At 44.6% G+C, this 14479-nt stretch overlaps 1 protein-coding gene across 4 annotated transcripts in view; it reads left to right on the plus strand.

Moving 5' to 3' along the window:
* Positions 1 to 645: 645 nt before the first annotated feature.
* Positions 646 to 14479, plus strand: part of LOC149290639 (unconventional myosin-Ib-like) — a 78753-nt gene continuing 64919 nt past the window's right edge. For all 4 annotated transcript variants that reach the window (XM_089488364.1, XM_089488366.1, XM_089488365.1 and 1 more), the window contains exon 1: positions 646 to 780. In XM_089488364.1, the coding sequence (XP_089344490.1) occupies positions 646 to 780 (135 nt within the window). The remainder of the gene's footprint in view (positions 781 to 14479) is intronic.

Consider the following 14479-nt stretch of genomic DNA (forward strand, 5'->3'; position numbering starts at 1 on the left):
CCATGGAATGATCTTACTGATTGGCTCACTTTCAGTTGATGCTTTACGTCCAAGATGTTTTTTTATACATAATATCCATTGTGTTGCACAGATTGCTTTACGTTGTATCGCTCTTTAATTTGCACAACCTGCAGTTTCAACAAAGTCAAGGTTGTTGCCATTTATCCTGTACAAGTCAATAACCTGAAGGGCGGCTATTGACACTTACTGAGATATACCCTTGAGTATAAGTTTACACCAGCGGCCACAGAGTGGTGTATGGTCAAGTTATAGTAAAACGGCATACCTGTTCTGGAATCCTTTGTAAGAGTGAAGTGAGGGGATGGGAAATAACATGGCAGGAATTTGATGCACACAAAGCACAAGCTATAGGTAGTTATCTATAATAGTAATAGGAGCAAACAATGGATGTTGGAGTCTGGTGCTTATTTATGGTGGCACGTGTTAAATAACCAAAGGGATGGTTTTGTGATTGTGGGTTTAAATTAACATGACTATATAATGTATCCAATAATGGATTAAAGACTAATTAGAGAAATGCAGATCATGGCAAAAAGGCAATGTTGGAATCGGTACTCTTTCATGATACAACTTTGAGCACTTCCCACACCTTTTATGTGCTTCGCTTTTGTTTTTCAGGGTGCAATGGCCAAAATGGAGGTGAAAACATCCCTTCTAGACAACATGATAGGTGTGGGTGATATGGTACTGCTGGAACCTCTCAATGAAGATTCCTTTATTGATAACCTCAAACAGCGTTTTGATCACAGTGAAATATATGTAAGTATAGATTTTTCTTTATTAAAAATGTTAACACCACACATGCATATGACCTTTTTAAGTAAAGTGATAAAAACAATGTACTTGCTCTTCAGAGACCGATAGTATGCGGTTGAGTCCCTGGGGGTGAAATTCATGTCGGAGCTTGACACTGCGATGGGAATTTAGAATGTAGCCATGTAGATGACGTATGGATTCATTTGAATTTTCCCTGTTTTGGACACATTTTACAAAAACATTTTCGCATTGTTTTTCATATGCCCAACTCAAACAGTACTTGTGTGCTCACAACCTTAGGTTGTAATGATTTGCTTTTTAGGTATAACTAGAACTATACCTATTTAACAAATTTTTATATCATTTCCCTAAGAAGCCTATATTTATAAAAGCTAAATCTGGAACATTTTATTGGTGTAGTAGTAGTATTTAGAAACTTTAAATATGGCTTAACGTGGTGACCTGCCTTGGTGTGTCAATTGTCATCAAGGAGTTAAACCTTTTTCCCTTTGCAAATTGTTATATTTCTGCTTTGCACACATCGTCGATAGTGTCGTAAAAATTCTATTTCTATTATATCTAATTTATTTCTTACCTGTATAATTATTTTGGAGCAGTTACGCAGTGACACTATTTGCGTGGCCAATACACAAATATACTGTACTACTTCTTTTTTTTATTTTTTTTATTTTATAAATCAAAGTTTATTATTTTACAACAAGTTATACAAGACATGAAGGGAATAGGAGGGAACAGGAGGGGGGGGGGGGAGGGAGACCAGCAAGAAATCACAAAATCCTGACACAGCAGGAATGTGCATATAACAATGACAAAAATCATGACAGCGTTGCACACAAGGATGACATAATAGACCGCAACCCTGATAAACAGAAACAGTAAACACTACCCGCACCCCTCATCCCACACCGGCCATAGTATCAGAGCGCCCGAACTGAAACGGTGCGGTCCTTCAAATGCTAAACACGGGGAGAAGGCACCGGGCATCCCTAAGAAGGTGCATCGACGACTCGGCACCCGCAGCGTGTAGGGGAAAAACAAAAAACAAATAATAAAGAGTCCCTCAGCCAAACAGAAGTTGAGAAGAGGGATCCGCCAGGAACTGGGACCAGTAGAACCAGGTACGACAATGCCGCTCGCTAAGACTATCAGACCTGGCCACCAGCTCCTCCATTTCCAGAACATGTTCAACCCGCAACACCCATTCCCGCATAGAGGGCGGAGATGACGCACCCCAATGAAGGGGAATCAAAGCTTTAGCTTCATTCAGCAAGTGCCGAACCACCGAGCGCCGGTACACAGAGGCGGGTCGGGAGGTAAGGTTTAGCAAATAGTTAGCAGGGGCGAAAGGCGGCGGGGAATCGGTGAAACGCGGAAGGAGCCCATGGATGGTCTTCCAAAAAGGGACAATCAGAGGACAATCCCACCAGATGTGGAGCACCGTTCCCACCGACTGTCCACACCGCCAACACATATTCGAGCTCTCTGGGAACATAGCATGCAATCTGACCGGCGTGCGGTACCAACGCGGTAAGAATTTGAAGGACATCTCCTGCGACCTAGAGTTCAGGGAACAGCCATGTGTCAACGTAAAAATCTTACCCCACTGCGCCGCAGTCAGCGAGACAGCAAGCTCTGCTTCCCATTTACCCACGTACGCTGGTAGAGGAACACCATCGACGCCCAATAGGAGCTGGTACAACAAAGAAACGCCGTGGGGAGGCAAGGCATCCCTAGAGTGCAAAGCCTCGAAGGGGGTAAGGTCTCTAATAAGATGATGTTTCTGCGGAATGGAAGCAACATATCTCCGCAACTGCAGGTACTGGAGAACCTGAAGAGCGGTAGGGGCAGCCCCAGGGAAAAGGCTAGCAATGGGCCGGAGCTGATGACTCTGCATAAAGGAACCCAGCGTGGGAGAATCCTGCGATGGCGACCCCAAGAAGGCACCCCCAGACACCCCCGGGGGAAAGTCCGGATTATCACGAAGTGGAGTCTTGGGCGAAGGGTAAGTCAGTAGCCGGCACCTGCGAGAGACAGTGTGTAGCACCCGCAAGGTGGCTAGCACAAAAGGATTACCTTCCACCTGCCTCCGGGCCACCGACGGATCCAACCAGGTGAGTACCTGAATCGGTACCAAACAAGCAAACGCCTCCAAATGCACCCACAACTTGTGAGAAGGGCGATACGTCCACTCCAAAGACCGCAAGAGATGACAAGCAAAATAATAAGTACGGAGGCAAGGCAACCCCAGACCACCCTTCACCTTAGGTCTCTGCAATAACGCCATGGCCAACCTAGGGGATTTCCTGGCCCAAATAAAGGATAGGAACATCGAACGCACCGTCGAGAAAAAGGCCCGCGGCAGAACTATAGGCAAGGCCTGCAAAAGAAACAATATGCGGGGAAGAACGTTCATTTTAAGGGCATTAACCCTACCAACCCAAGAGACAACCAAGGACCCCCATGTGCGAAGGTCCCTGCGAATCCCATCAAGCAATGGGGGAAAATTAAACCGATACAAAAGAGATAAGTCCGCAGTCAACCATATCCCCAGGTGACGCAGCGCTTGAGCGCACCAACGGAAGGGAAAGGAGGAGGTCAAGGCGGCCACCTCCGCCCTAGGCAAGGAAATATTTAATATCTCAGATTTTGCGAAATTAATTTTTAAATTAGAGAGACCGCCATAGAGCCGAAATTCCTCGAGGAGCACAGGTAGCGAGACATGGGGAGTCGCGAGTGCAAATAGCATATCATCCGCAAAAGCCACTGTTTTGTGCTGTACACCTGCACACACCACCCCTGCAATATCCGGGTTAGCGCGCACCGCCTCCAAAAAGGGTTCCAGGGAAAGGACAAAGAGCAGCGGGGAGAGCGGACAGCCTTGCCGAGTGCCGTTTGAGATAGGGAACGAGGGGCCAAGAGCACCATTAATGCGAACCCTAGCAGAGGGCCTAGAGTATAAAGCTGACACCCAGCCCATCATATGAGGACCAAGACCCACCTCACGAAGCACAGCGAGCATAAACGTCCAGTCAAGCCGGTCAAAAGCCTTCTCGGCATCTGTAGAAAGCAATATAGACCTGGCCCCTGAACGCCCAGCCAAGTGAATAAGATTCAATGCACGGATAGTCCCATCCCTGCATTCCCTACCAGGTACAAAGCCCGACTGATCAGGATGAATCAGAGCCGGGAGAAATCGACCCAAACGCAAAGCCAAAATTTTGGAGAATAACTTTATATCGACGTTCAACAGGGAGATAGGCCTGTAGTTACCGCAGAGATCAGCATCCCTCCCCTCCTTCGGGATCACAGCAATCGTAGCCGCCAAAGTATGGGGATGGAAGCAATCCCCCTTCAGAATAGAATTAAACACAGAGACCAATTGGGGACCCAAAATATCAAAAAACTTTTTGTAATAGGCTAGAGAGAGACCATCTGGACCCGGACACTTACCAGATTTAGAAAGCTTAATCGCCCTAGACAATTCGTCCAGAGAAATCGGAACCTCCAACTGCGCAGAGTCCGAAGTGGGCAGACGACGGGGTAAGTATCGGGATAAATATCGAGCAATAGCCAATCGACGAGCCTCCGTATCCCCAGAGGAGTCATGGGTAGGGGAGCGATTGTAGAGGTTAGAATAGAAGGCCACAAATTCGTGCGCGATTTCCGACGGAAGGTATCGCAAGGCACCCCCAGCGGAACGAATTCTAGGTATATAGGAAAGTTGTCGTTTCTTGCGTAAGGCGCGGGCTAAATATTTCCCCGGCTTGTTCCCGTGTTCATAAAATAGGGCCTTAAAACGAACAAAAGATCTCTGAGCTTGGGCATTGAGGATAGCAGCGAGTTCCGCACGGAGCGCAAGTAAACGCGTAAAGTCAGCAGCCACCATCGTGTCCTTATGAACCCTCTCCAACCTCTCTATCTGCAAATATAATGCGCTAAGCTTCTGAGCATGATCCCTCTTCTTAGCAGCCCCCAATCTAATAAGCTGACCACGGACAACACATTTATGTGCTTCCCAAATAGTAGGAAGAGGCAGATCTGGAGTCACATTGGACAAAAAATAGTTGCGTAAGGTCGCGGCGGTATCCTCCGAAGTAAGGGCATCATGAAGCAGGGACTCGTTCAGCCGCCAAGAGCTCTGGGTTGGTCGAGACAGGGGGGAGGAAAGTGTCAAGGACAGGGGAGCATGGTCAGACCACGTAATGGCTCCATAGCGAGCAGCAACCAAGAGAGGGAGATTATAGTGAGTAATAAACAAACAGTCAATGCGAGAATACCTGTTGTGCGGAATAGAATAAAAACTAAAATCTTTGTCAGAAGGATGAAGGGCTCTCCAACAATCCACCAATTGCTCAGACGTGAGCAAGGAGTGAATATGTTTTAAGACATGAGAGGGGGTCTGAGACACCCCCGCGGACGTGTCCAAACGAGGAGACAGAGCTACATTGAGATCCCCACCGAAAATTAACAGCCCCTCCTGAAATCGGCGCAAGGCACGAAACGTTTTAGAAAGCCACAAGTGCTGCCCAGTATTAGGGACATAGACATTAGCAAACGTATACCAGGCATCGGCAAGTTTACCCTTCACAAAGAGGAATCTACCCTCCGGATCTGCTAAATGAGTGACATCAGTAAGCGGGACATGGTTAGAAAACAAAATAGCAACCCCTTTCGACTTGGAGCGTGGATTGTTACTAAAATAGGCAACAGGGTAATCGCGTGACCGCAGGTGAGGATGAGCCCCATCACGAAAATGAGTCTCCTGAATAAACGCTATAGAGGCACGTTGACGCTTTAAATCCCTAAGCAGAATTGAACGTTTCTCAGGGACATTAAGCCCCTTAGCATTGATCGAGAGCACAACAAGAGCGGCAGGCCGAGAAGTCATAGTGCAGGATGAAATCAATAGGAGGCAAATCGTCCCCCAGAGCACGAGTCAGGATCTCCCAGGGAAAGGGAGAAGGGACAAGGAAAAGGAAAAGGAAAGAGAAACACAGCAATACAAAAAGGAGGGAGGGTAGAGGGGGAAACAGACCCCAGGAGAGGAAGACAAAAACAAAGAAAGTTGCAGGCACAAAGCAACCTCCAACCACACGGACAGACAAATACACAAACCGGGAGGGGGGGGGACAAACACCAGGAGAGGAACACGAAGACAATGAAAGGTAGGAGGAACAACTGAACAAACAAACAAATATTCAGGGAGGGGGGGGAGAAACAATCCCCACCCTCCAAATGAATACCTAGGGCGTCAACTGGAAGAAGGTACACCGAAAGGCCCAGAAACAGCAGGACCACAGCGTTCCACCAACACCACACGACGCCTACGGTAAGAGGCAGAGTGACAACCGAAAAAAGAATCCGGCAAAAAACAAAACAAAAACTACAAAAGTAACCAAAGAGAACATGAGACCAACCATCGGTCCCCGGCACACAAGAGAACATATCGCAGTATCGACGCAAACCCCCCCCCCTAGAACCGACCAACCCTCCACCCCCAAAACCCAAAGAAGGCACGATCAGCGATCAAGGGGACATGTCACCAAATGAACGAAAGGCAATGAGATCACGGCATGATAGCGGAACGTCGATCGCCACACAGACGCCAACAAAGGGCAACAGCCGACAGGAGAAGGCCACTGTAAAATAAAATAGTGTTTATGTATCCCCCAGTATACCATTATAAGCATAACTCGTAATGACCGAAAAGTGAGCGATCGCAGGCAACACCTCAGTGGGCAAAGGGCAATGCTAAGAAGTGAGCGCAAAGGAAAATAAACAAGAACAGAAAACCCAAGCACCCCAACGACAATTGCCCCTAACCAGCCCAAAGACACTCCACACAACCTCACAAGACCCGGGGCATCCACAAGTGGAAAAACCCAACAGCAGTAAACATTATGTAGGCAATGTAAACCCGAGCCACCCCCCCCCACCGATCCGTTAGAGAAAAAGAAAACAAACAAAACACAACCCCCCCAAAACATAAACAGTTCCGCACAGCAGCCCGGCTAACCGGGTGCAGACATCTCGACGCAGGATAGCGTCCACAAGGGAGGCAGGAGGGAGCAGGACGCCCCGAGCAGAGTCACGAAGCAGGGCTCAAGGAGGGGGGCAAGGCCGGGGCCCAGGGCCAAAGGCAATGGCAGGGGGAGAAATGGTCCAGGAGCAGGCAATCAGGATGCACGCCAACGGAACCGCGGAGGCGGCCTCCACCTGACAGAGCAGCAGGGACATATCCCAGGGTGCTCACTCCTCCGGATCCGTCGCCTCTGGAGCCCTAGTAGTCAGACGCCCGATGCGGGGAACACGGCCAAGCATCCTCTCCCCTCGACGTGAAGAACCCGCTTCTCCGCTGCCAGAACCACGATCCGCCGGGACAGCAGGCATATTCCAATCAGGGATTCGAAGCGCAGGTAGGTGGAGGTCTCGGAGGAACGCCGACAACTCACGATGGTAACGGAGCGAATAAGTAGATCCTCCAGAGCGCACATTAAGGCTGAAGGGGTAACCCCAATGGTACGGAATGCCACGACTCCGGAGCTCAGCCGTAAGAGGTCTCAGCACTCTCCGAATCTGGAGCGTGATATTGGAGAGATCCTGGAAGAGGGTGACCGCAGATCCATTGAAAGTCCAGGAGCCCACCTCTCGCGCACGCCGCATAATCTGCTCCTTGAGCTGGAAGTCAGTAACGCAACAAATAATGTCTCTCGGTGGTGCTGTCGGGGGACCCCTAGGTCTCAGAGCTCTGTGAGCTCGATCCAAAGAGACCACAGTCTCGGGAGGTCTCCCCAAGAGACTGTTAAACAGGCGGGCCACAAGACCCCCAACATCCTCAGGTGCATGGGTAGCCTCCTCCGGCAGACCCCGAATGCGTATATTGTGGCGTCGGCCCCTATTGTCGAGGTCCTCCAACCTCCTCCGATATTCAGCCAAATAAAAGGCATGGTGGGCAGAAGAGGACTCCAGGGCAGACGTTCTCTGAGCCTGGTGAGCAGAATCTGCCTCCCGGAGAGCAAGGCGACGGTCCAGCCCATCCAGGTCGGCCCGAATGCCCGCCACGGCGTCGGTCACGGTTTGTTTCAGTTCCGACAGCAACTTGCTAAAGTCCTCGCGCCATGGAGCAGATGAAAAGAGCTGGCGAACATCCGCAGAACAGGTAGGTACATCAGGCACTCCCGTAGCTATATCCTCCTGCCTATCTTCGGAATCGCGGGAACCCGCGGGCGAAGGCGCCTCGTGGTCATCAGGGGCCTGTGATGTCAACACCGCAGGGGTGCGAAAATACTCCCGAAGGGATGCCGCCGAGGGCATGGCACCCTCCCCAGGCCCCGACGGGGTGGAGGACTGTCGTCTGTTACGCACCATAAGTGCAAATGATAGCGATTAGGTGCTAATAATACCGGGGGACCGACGGAGCTAAGGTCTCAAGCAGCCATCTTCTCCAACAGTTGGCCACGCCCTCGTACTACTTCTGTACCCTATTTCAAGTCTTTCAGATTATAGGATAGCTACTCAGTGACTATTTTACTGGCAGCAGTAGTAAAAAAAAATATATTGATGGGGCGAATGTGTGGGGCCCACAAGTAAATCTCACCCATTGGAACATGGCTTTCCATACATTTCTGGTGAGCCAAATGAGTCCAGCCATGCGTATGCAGTCACAGTCGCCTATGTTTTATTGCAAATCTGATACTTTTGAGTCCTTTTTACTTACCATTTTAAAGCCATAAATCCTTTTGATCGGTGACAAGCAGACTAGTCATTTTATGTGAACTAATGCCAGCTAGAGGCATAAATAATTGTGCTTCTTTGGTTTAGAAACCCAATACTAGTTATTCTGGACTTCATAAGAACAGAGAAAATGTCATTTTAACCTTTATTTTTATTTTTATTTTTTTCCTTCTCTAAACAAATCCATATTTGAAGATCATATATTGATCTAACTATTTCGTTTGGTGCATGAAACTTCTCTTTAGATACCAATTTTACTTATGTTGATAATTTTAAATATAATTGGTATCTAAAATAAACCAAAACACTATCATTGATCAATTGCTCTTGACCACTCTGCTCATGATATATCCCAGCATGCAACTGGCCTCCTAGTCCCTATTTAAATATGAAAGGCGTTTTAAAAACAGAGGGATGACTCTCCCGGTCCATCCACATGTAAAGTTATAAAATGGGATCTATAACACTACTTTTCAGTATGAAGAATACAAAAAAACCCCTTACATAACAATTTGACTTAATGAAACAAGCAGTAAGGCAAGCTCACAAGCTTCTCCTATCTAGCTTCAATAAGTGTTCAGATCATGGAAACAATCTATACAATCTATAACGGAGGCTGTTGCTAATGGTAATGCTTTACATTCATTCTGTGCCCCACCTCATACCCAAGTTTTTAGAGGAGGTACACTTGTATGACCCTACTAGGCGGTGTACAGCACCATAAGGAAGCATGTGACTATAATCGGTTACAGGCCTCGGTACCTTCATAGGTGGCACTTATTATAAGGCAGCATTCTGCAAAGATTATCTGGTCTGCCTAGGTCTAAGTACACCCAATACTGTGGAAAACTGAAATACTCGCTATTCTATCACTGAAATGGTTAATTAATGCAGGCCACAGCACTGAGTGCAGGTTTGGTTTTTAAGTTGACTTCTACCTTGAATTTAAAAAGTGGAGACAAATACATTTTAGAATGTAATGAAAGGTAAATTACAACAAACAGGAGAATACATAGCCAGTCAAAAGGCATTAAAAATAAAATAAGTTATTGTGTGCATATAACAATTTGCTTCTGAAAATGTGGAAGTTGAATAGCTGTTTCAAAGGTATTTGCAAAACAAAGAGGGTTGATAACATTATTTGCATGTACACACTCTTCACTTTTGTTTGTATACACTGTGACTAAGTAACTACTGTCATTGAATAGGTTGCCAATGTTTAAATGATTAATAGTAGTATAGAAACTAGTAAGGGGAACAGCAATGGTACTGGTAATCGGTGAGATATAGATGTGTTATTTTAAAGAAACCATACATATAAAGTAGTGATTGGTAAGTAGCAACCACCAGGGTAATACATATAGGTGGCTCTGGGCCTCTAGGGGCCCCAAGAATTAAGAGGTATGGGCTCTTCAATTGTATTTAAGAGAATGTAAGCTATATAAATGAAGGGATATAACACATGGTCACAGGTTCATTAATGAACAAGATACATTATATATACATACACACACAGAGTAGACCACAAGTAGGTATACAGGTATCTTTGGTGCAGCATCTCTAGAACTAGCTGTCGTTCTCGCTACCTGTAAAATAAAAACGACATCATCTGATATGTACTGTATACCTACGTTTGGCCCACCCTGTGTGAGTATTATATATATATATATATATATATATATATATATATATGAGAAATCTGTGCCTCCCCCTTCCCATGTCCTAAAGGTTTGGGCTTTGATCTACTTATATAGTCCCCCCCCCCCCCCCCACAAAGCAGACCCTGTGTTTTGTGCCTCATCATGTTGCTGCTTTTACTGTAGGAAGACATATATCTTTCAATTATACATTTTAGTTTGAGTTATAGTGTTTATCAAAATTCACCAGAATCAGGGTTATGACAGTCTTGTTTTTATGGGAATTGCATGGGTAGGACTGCATTTGGAGTTCCTCTGTGTCCTATCCTTAAAACATAGCTGGAGATCAACTTAATATACTCTATGGAACCTTGACATCTATTTGACAGTAAAGAACAGTGAGGGACCAACAATAAGTGGCCTGTCTTAGAATATCAGACCTGCTGTAAATAAGGGTAGACTTCTCCTATGATGTAGTCCAAGCCAGTTGAAGTATGCGGACCAAATCAGAAACAAACCTTTCAACACTTATTAAAAATAATATAAAACCAGACTTTTTATCTCCACTACCACAATACATAATAGGCATAACATGATTTTGTATGTTCATAATTTTATTGAATAGTGCATTTATATACTGTTTTTAGATTTTGCATCTCCCTCCAAATCTCAAATATCTTCAAATATATGCTTTTAGTTTATTAAAACTAGATTTAAAAAATGGTACTTACAATATAGTACATTGTTTCATAAAAGGCACTTTAAAAACTTTAACTAAACTAGGGCTGCAACTAACGATTATTTAAATAATCGATTAGTTGGCCGATTATTTTTTCGATTAATCGGATAAAAAAAAATTTTTTTTTTTCAATTTAAAATAATGTAATAAACGTACAATTTACACTTTCATCTCTTTATCACAATGGCCTCTCTCTATTCACCTTCTTATTTTACTGACATAATAAAAGCTACAAGAACCCAAACACAGTGTTTCTCAAACTAGGTTTTAATACAAAGTTATTAGTAAATATTAATTCATATGTTAACTATTTTTTATATTTAATAAAAACTATGAGAAAAAAGCCTTGTTTAAATTTTTTTTATTTACCAAACTGCCCCCGGTTATGCACATCTGACCCCCAGCTTGCCACTCTGCCCCCATATATGCCTTATACCTCTTATATGCCAGCGATATGCAACTGAGCCCCCAGATATGTTTTATGCCACCCTGATATGCCTAATATCGATATGCCTTATACCCCCTATATGCCACTGAGCCCCCTGATATACCTTTTACCCCCAGATATGTTTTATGCCCCCCTGATATGCCTAATATCGATATGCCTTATACCCCCTATATGCCCTGAAATTCATAATACCCCCCATACACCACTATAACTCACCCATACACCACTCTGGCTCCTCCCCCCTCCCATACACCACTCTGCCTCCTCCCCCCCTCCCATACATCACTTTGCCTCTTCCCCCTCCCATATACCACTTTGCCCCCTCCCATACTCCACTCTGCCTCCTCCCCCTCCCATACATCACTTTGCCTCCTCCCCCCTCCCATACTCCACTCTGCCTCCTGTCAGCCATGGAGGTTCACAAGACACCAGGGAGCCGGGTAGAGAGGCAGAGTGCCGTATGGGAGGGGGAGGAGCCAGAGTGGTGTATGGGAGGGTGGCTCCCATACACCCCTCTGACTCCTCCCCCCTCCCATACACCGCTCTGCCTCTCTACCCGGCTCCGTTACTGACAGGAACTTTCACTGCAGCTTCATAGAAGCCTCAGCGTAAGTGAAGGTGAGTAACAGAGGCTGTCTGTGCGATGCAGACCCCCACCGGCTGACAGAGAGGATGATCCTCTGTCAGCCGGTGGGGGTCTAAACGATGCGCACAGACAGCCTCCGTTACTGCCCTTCACTTACGCTGAGGCTTCTATGAAGTTAGTAACGGAGCCGGGTAGAGAGGCAGAGTGAGATATGGGAGGGGGGAGGAGTCTGAGGGGTGTATGGGAGGGGGGAGAGAGACGGAAGTGAGAGACCGGCCGACAGTGAGGGGAATCCAGGTCCCCTGCAGCGTTGCGGGGGATCTGGATTCTAGTGTTATAATCCGATCTCTGTTTGAGGTCGGATTATAATTTTTATAATCGATAAAAATCGATTCGATTAATCGATAATGAAAATCGTTGACAACGATTATTATATTGATATTGATTTTATCGATTAGTTGTTTCAGCCCTAAACTAAACAGAAATTGAAACCAACAGTGGATAGCCATGTCATCAAACTTCTGCTACCTTTATAAAAACGAATACATTTTTTTTTTTTTTGTTTTTTTTTAAAGTAAAATAAAGTTTGGGGAAAAATTAACTTTTGACCGTTAAAATAACATCGATGAATAAGCTTCAGCTTGTTGCAGCTTGGAGCAGCTGATTAAAAAAAAAATAAAAAAAATTGTAATGGAATGTCTTTATCTTCACACCTTTGTCTTCTCAGGTGTATCCTTTCAGGTAGACACGAGTCAAGGAACGCCATCCCAAATAGTGGGATTTAGTTACCATACTTGGTTCTACATTACTACATTTCGTAAATTTCCCCTTGTGCATTTTGTGCAATTCTTTTGTTAGTGGCTCCTGAAATTTCATTTCCAGAGCATATTTGATGGGTTCTGCTGATTTGGCAACTTTGTAGCGGAGGGAAAAGTTAATTTGATGAGATTTTCTTCGTTTGGCCCCAGTGAATATTAGCGAGTATGCATTCTCGGAATGCTTTGGTTCCTGCTTGAAGATCATGGCATTCAACATCTAGTTGTAGCATGAATAAAACCTATTTGGAAATAACTATGGTTGTCTCTTTAGATAATACATTTTTGAAAACCAAAGACCAAATTAAAAAGTTTAGAATAAATAAAGTGTAGCGGGAAAAATCTGTCCAGTTCCTGCATTATCAAATGAATGTAGTAAGACTAATGTAGGACATTTTAATTCTTCTCTTGTCTTGGTGAAGTCAAAGTGTTTCAGGGCCTTCAAAATTCTCCCTCTCGAATAACCTGGGTAACCTCGCACCAACCAATTATTCCAGGATCCTATGTCTATATCTAGGCTTTTTACACGCACACACTTACTTCCTGGTGGGTTGAACCACTTTTTAATATATAAATAGGTTAAGTATTGAAAAAAACACTTTAAGCCAAAGCAAATTATTTGTGTTTATGACTACTCTAAGAGCAAGACCCTTTTTCGCCTTTTCCAACGGTATGTGTTAAGTACATTCATTCAAAGACTAGCATGGGTTGGGACATGTAGTGATCATGGTTCTGCACAACCTCATGGTTACAGCTGCGCCAATAATCATTGTTAAACATCATTATATATCTGGGCAGAGAATGCCAAACCACCCAAGCATTGGTGTGTACGTAGCATCTGTGAAATTTAATGCAACCTCTTTATTTCCTTAAAATATTTAATCAAAGAAAACCAATATTGAAGGATGAAGCCATGTTATAGCTCTTATAGCATAAGAGCTCAAAATATATATAAATAGCCAAAGAGACACACTTGTTTCAGATTGTATGGTTAGAGGCTTTACTTAAAATGTATGTGGCTTTGTGACCTTATAATAACTATATAATTAGGTAAGGCATTTAGACAAGGAGCAATGTATTTTATTGACACAATTTAATTTACATATGTACCAATGCTTGTAAACTCACACACCTACCACACATATAATAGAAAAGGGACATCAGCATACCAGGAACTTTCTAAATGAGTTAATCCTGAGATTCTTGAAATATTAACCCCTAGTTGCTCGCCAAACAGCTCCAATACTAGTCCTTATGGAAAACCTTATTATTTAAAGATGAGTTGATTGAGTCACATGCATTCGAATAGAGCTATCAACCATAACATACTGGTGAAAAAATAACCTATTGTGGCACTCCTTGTATATGTAGTAATCACAGGCTACAGCAGTGTAGAATATGATTTTTTGACCTGCAGAATCTGGGATGGGGCAACAACCCCAAGACTCAGTCACACCCTGGGGTTCCCCAGATGTGAACATCAGATAACGAAATGGCAATAGAGAGATTTGGATAATAGAGGGACAGTTGGGAGGTATGCAGAGGGCAAATTTAACATGATTGTTAAAATCAGATTTCAAATTGCAATTGTTCTCCAATAACAATGCACCCATTAGTGAGTAAACTCCTTATTGTAGTAACCATGAATTTGAAACCATATAGGTAATTCAATTATTGGTAAAATTCTGTCTACGTGGCTACTGCTATTTGGCAAGGGGCCCT

This window comes from Sceloporus occidentalis, unplaced genomic scaffold (assembly GCF_023333645.1).
Source record: "Sceloporus occidentalis isolate IW3139 unplaced genomic scaffold, rSceOcc1.0.p SCAF_38, whole genome shotgun sequence".
Lineage (NCBI taxonomy): Eukaryota > Metazoa > Chordata > Lepidosauria > Squamata > Phrynosomatidae > Sceloporus > Sceloporus occidentalis.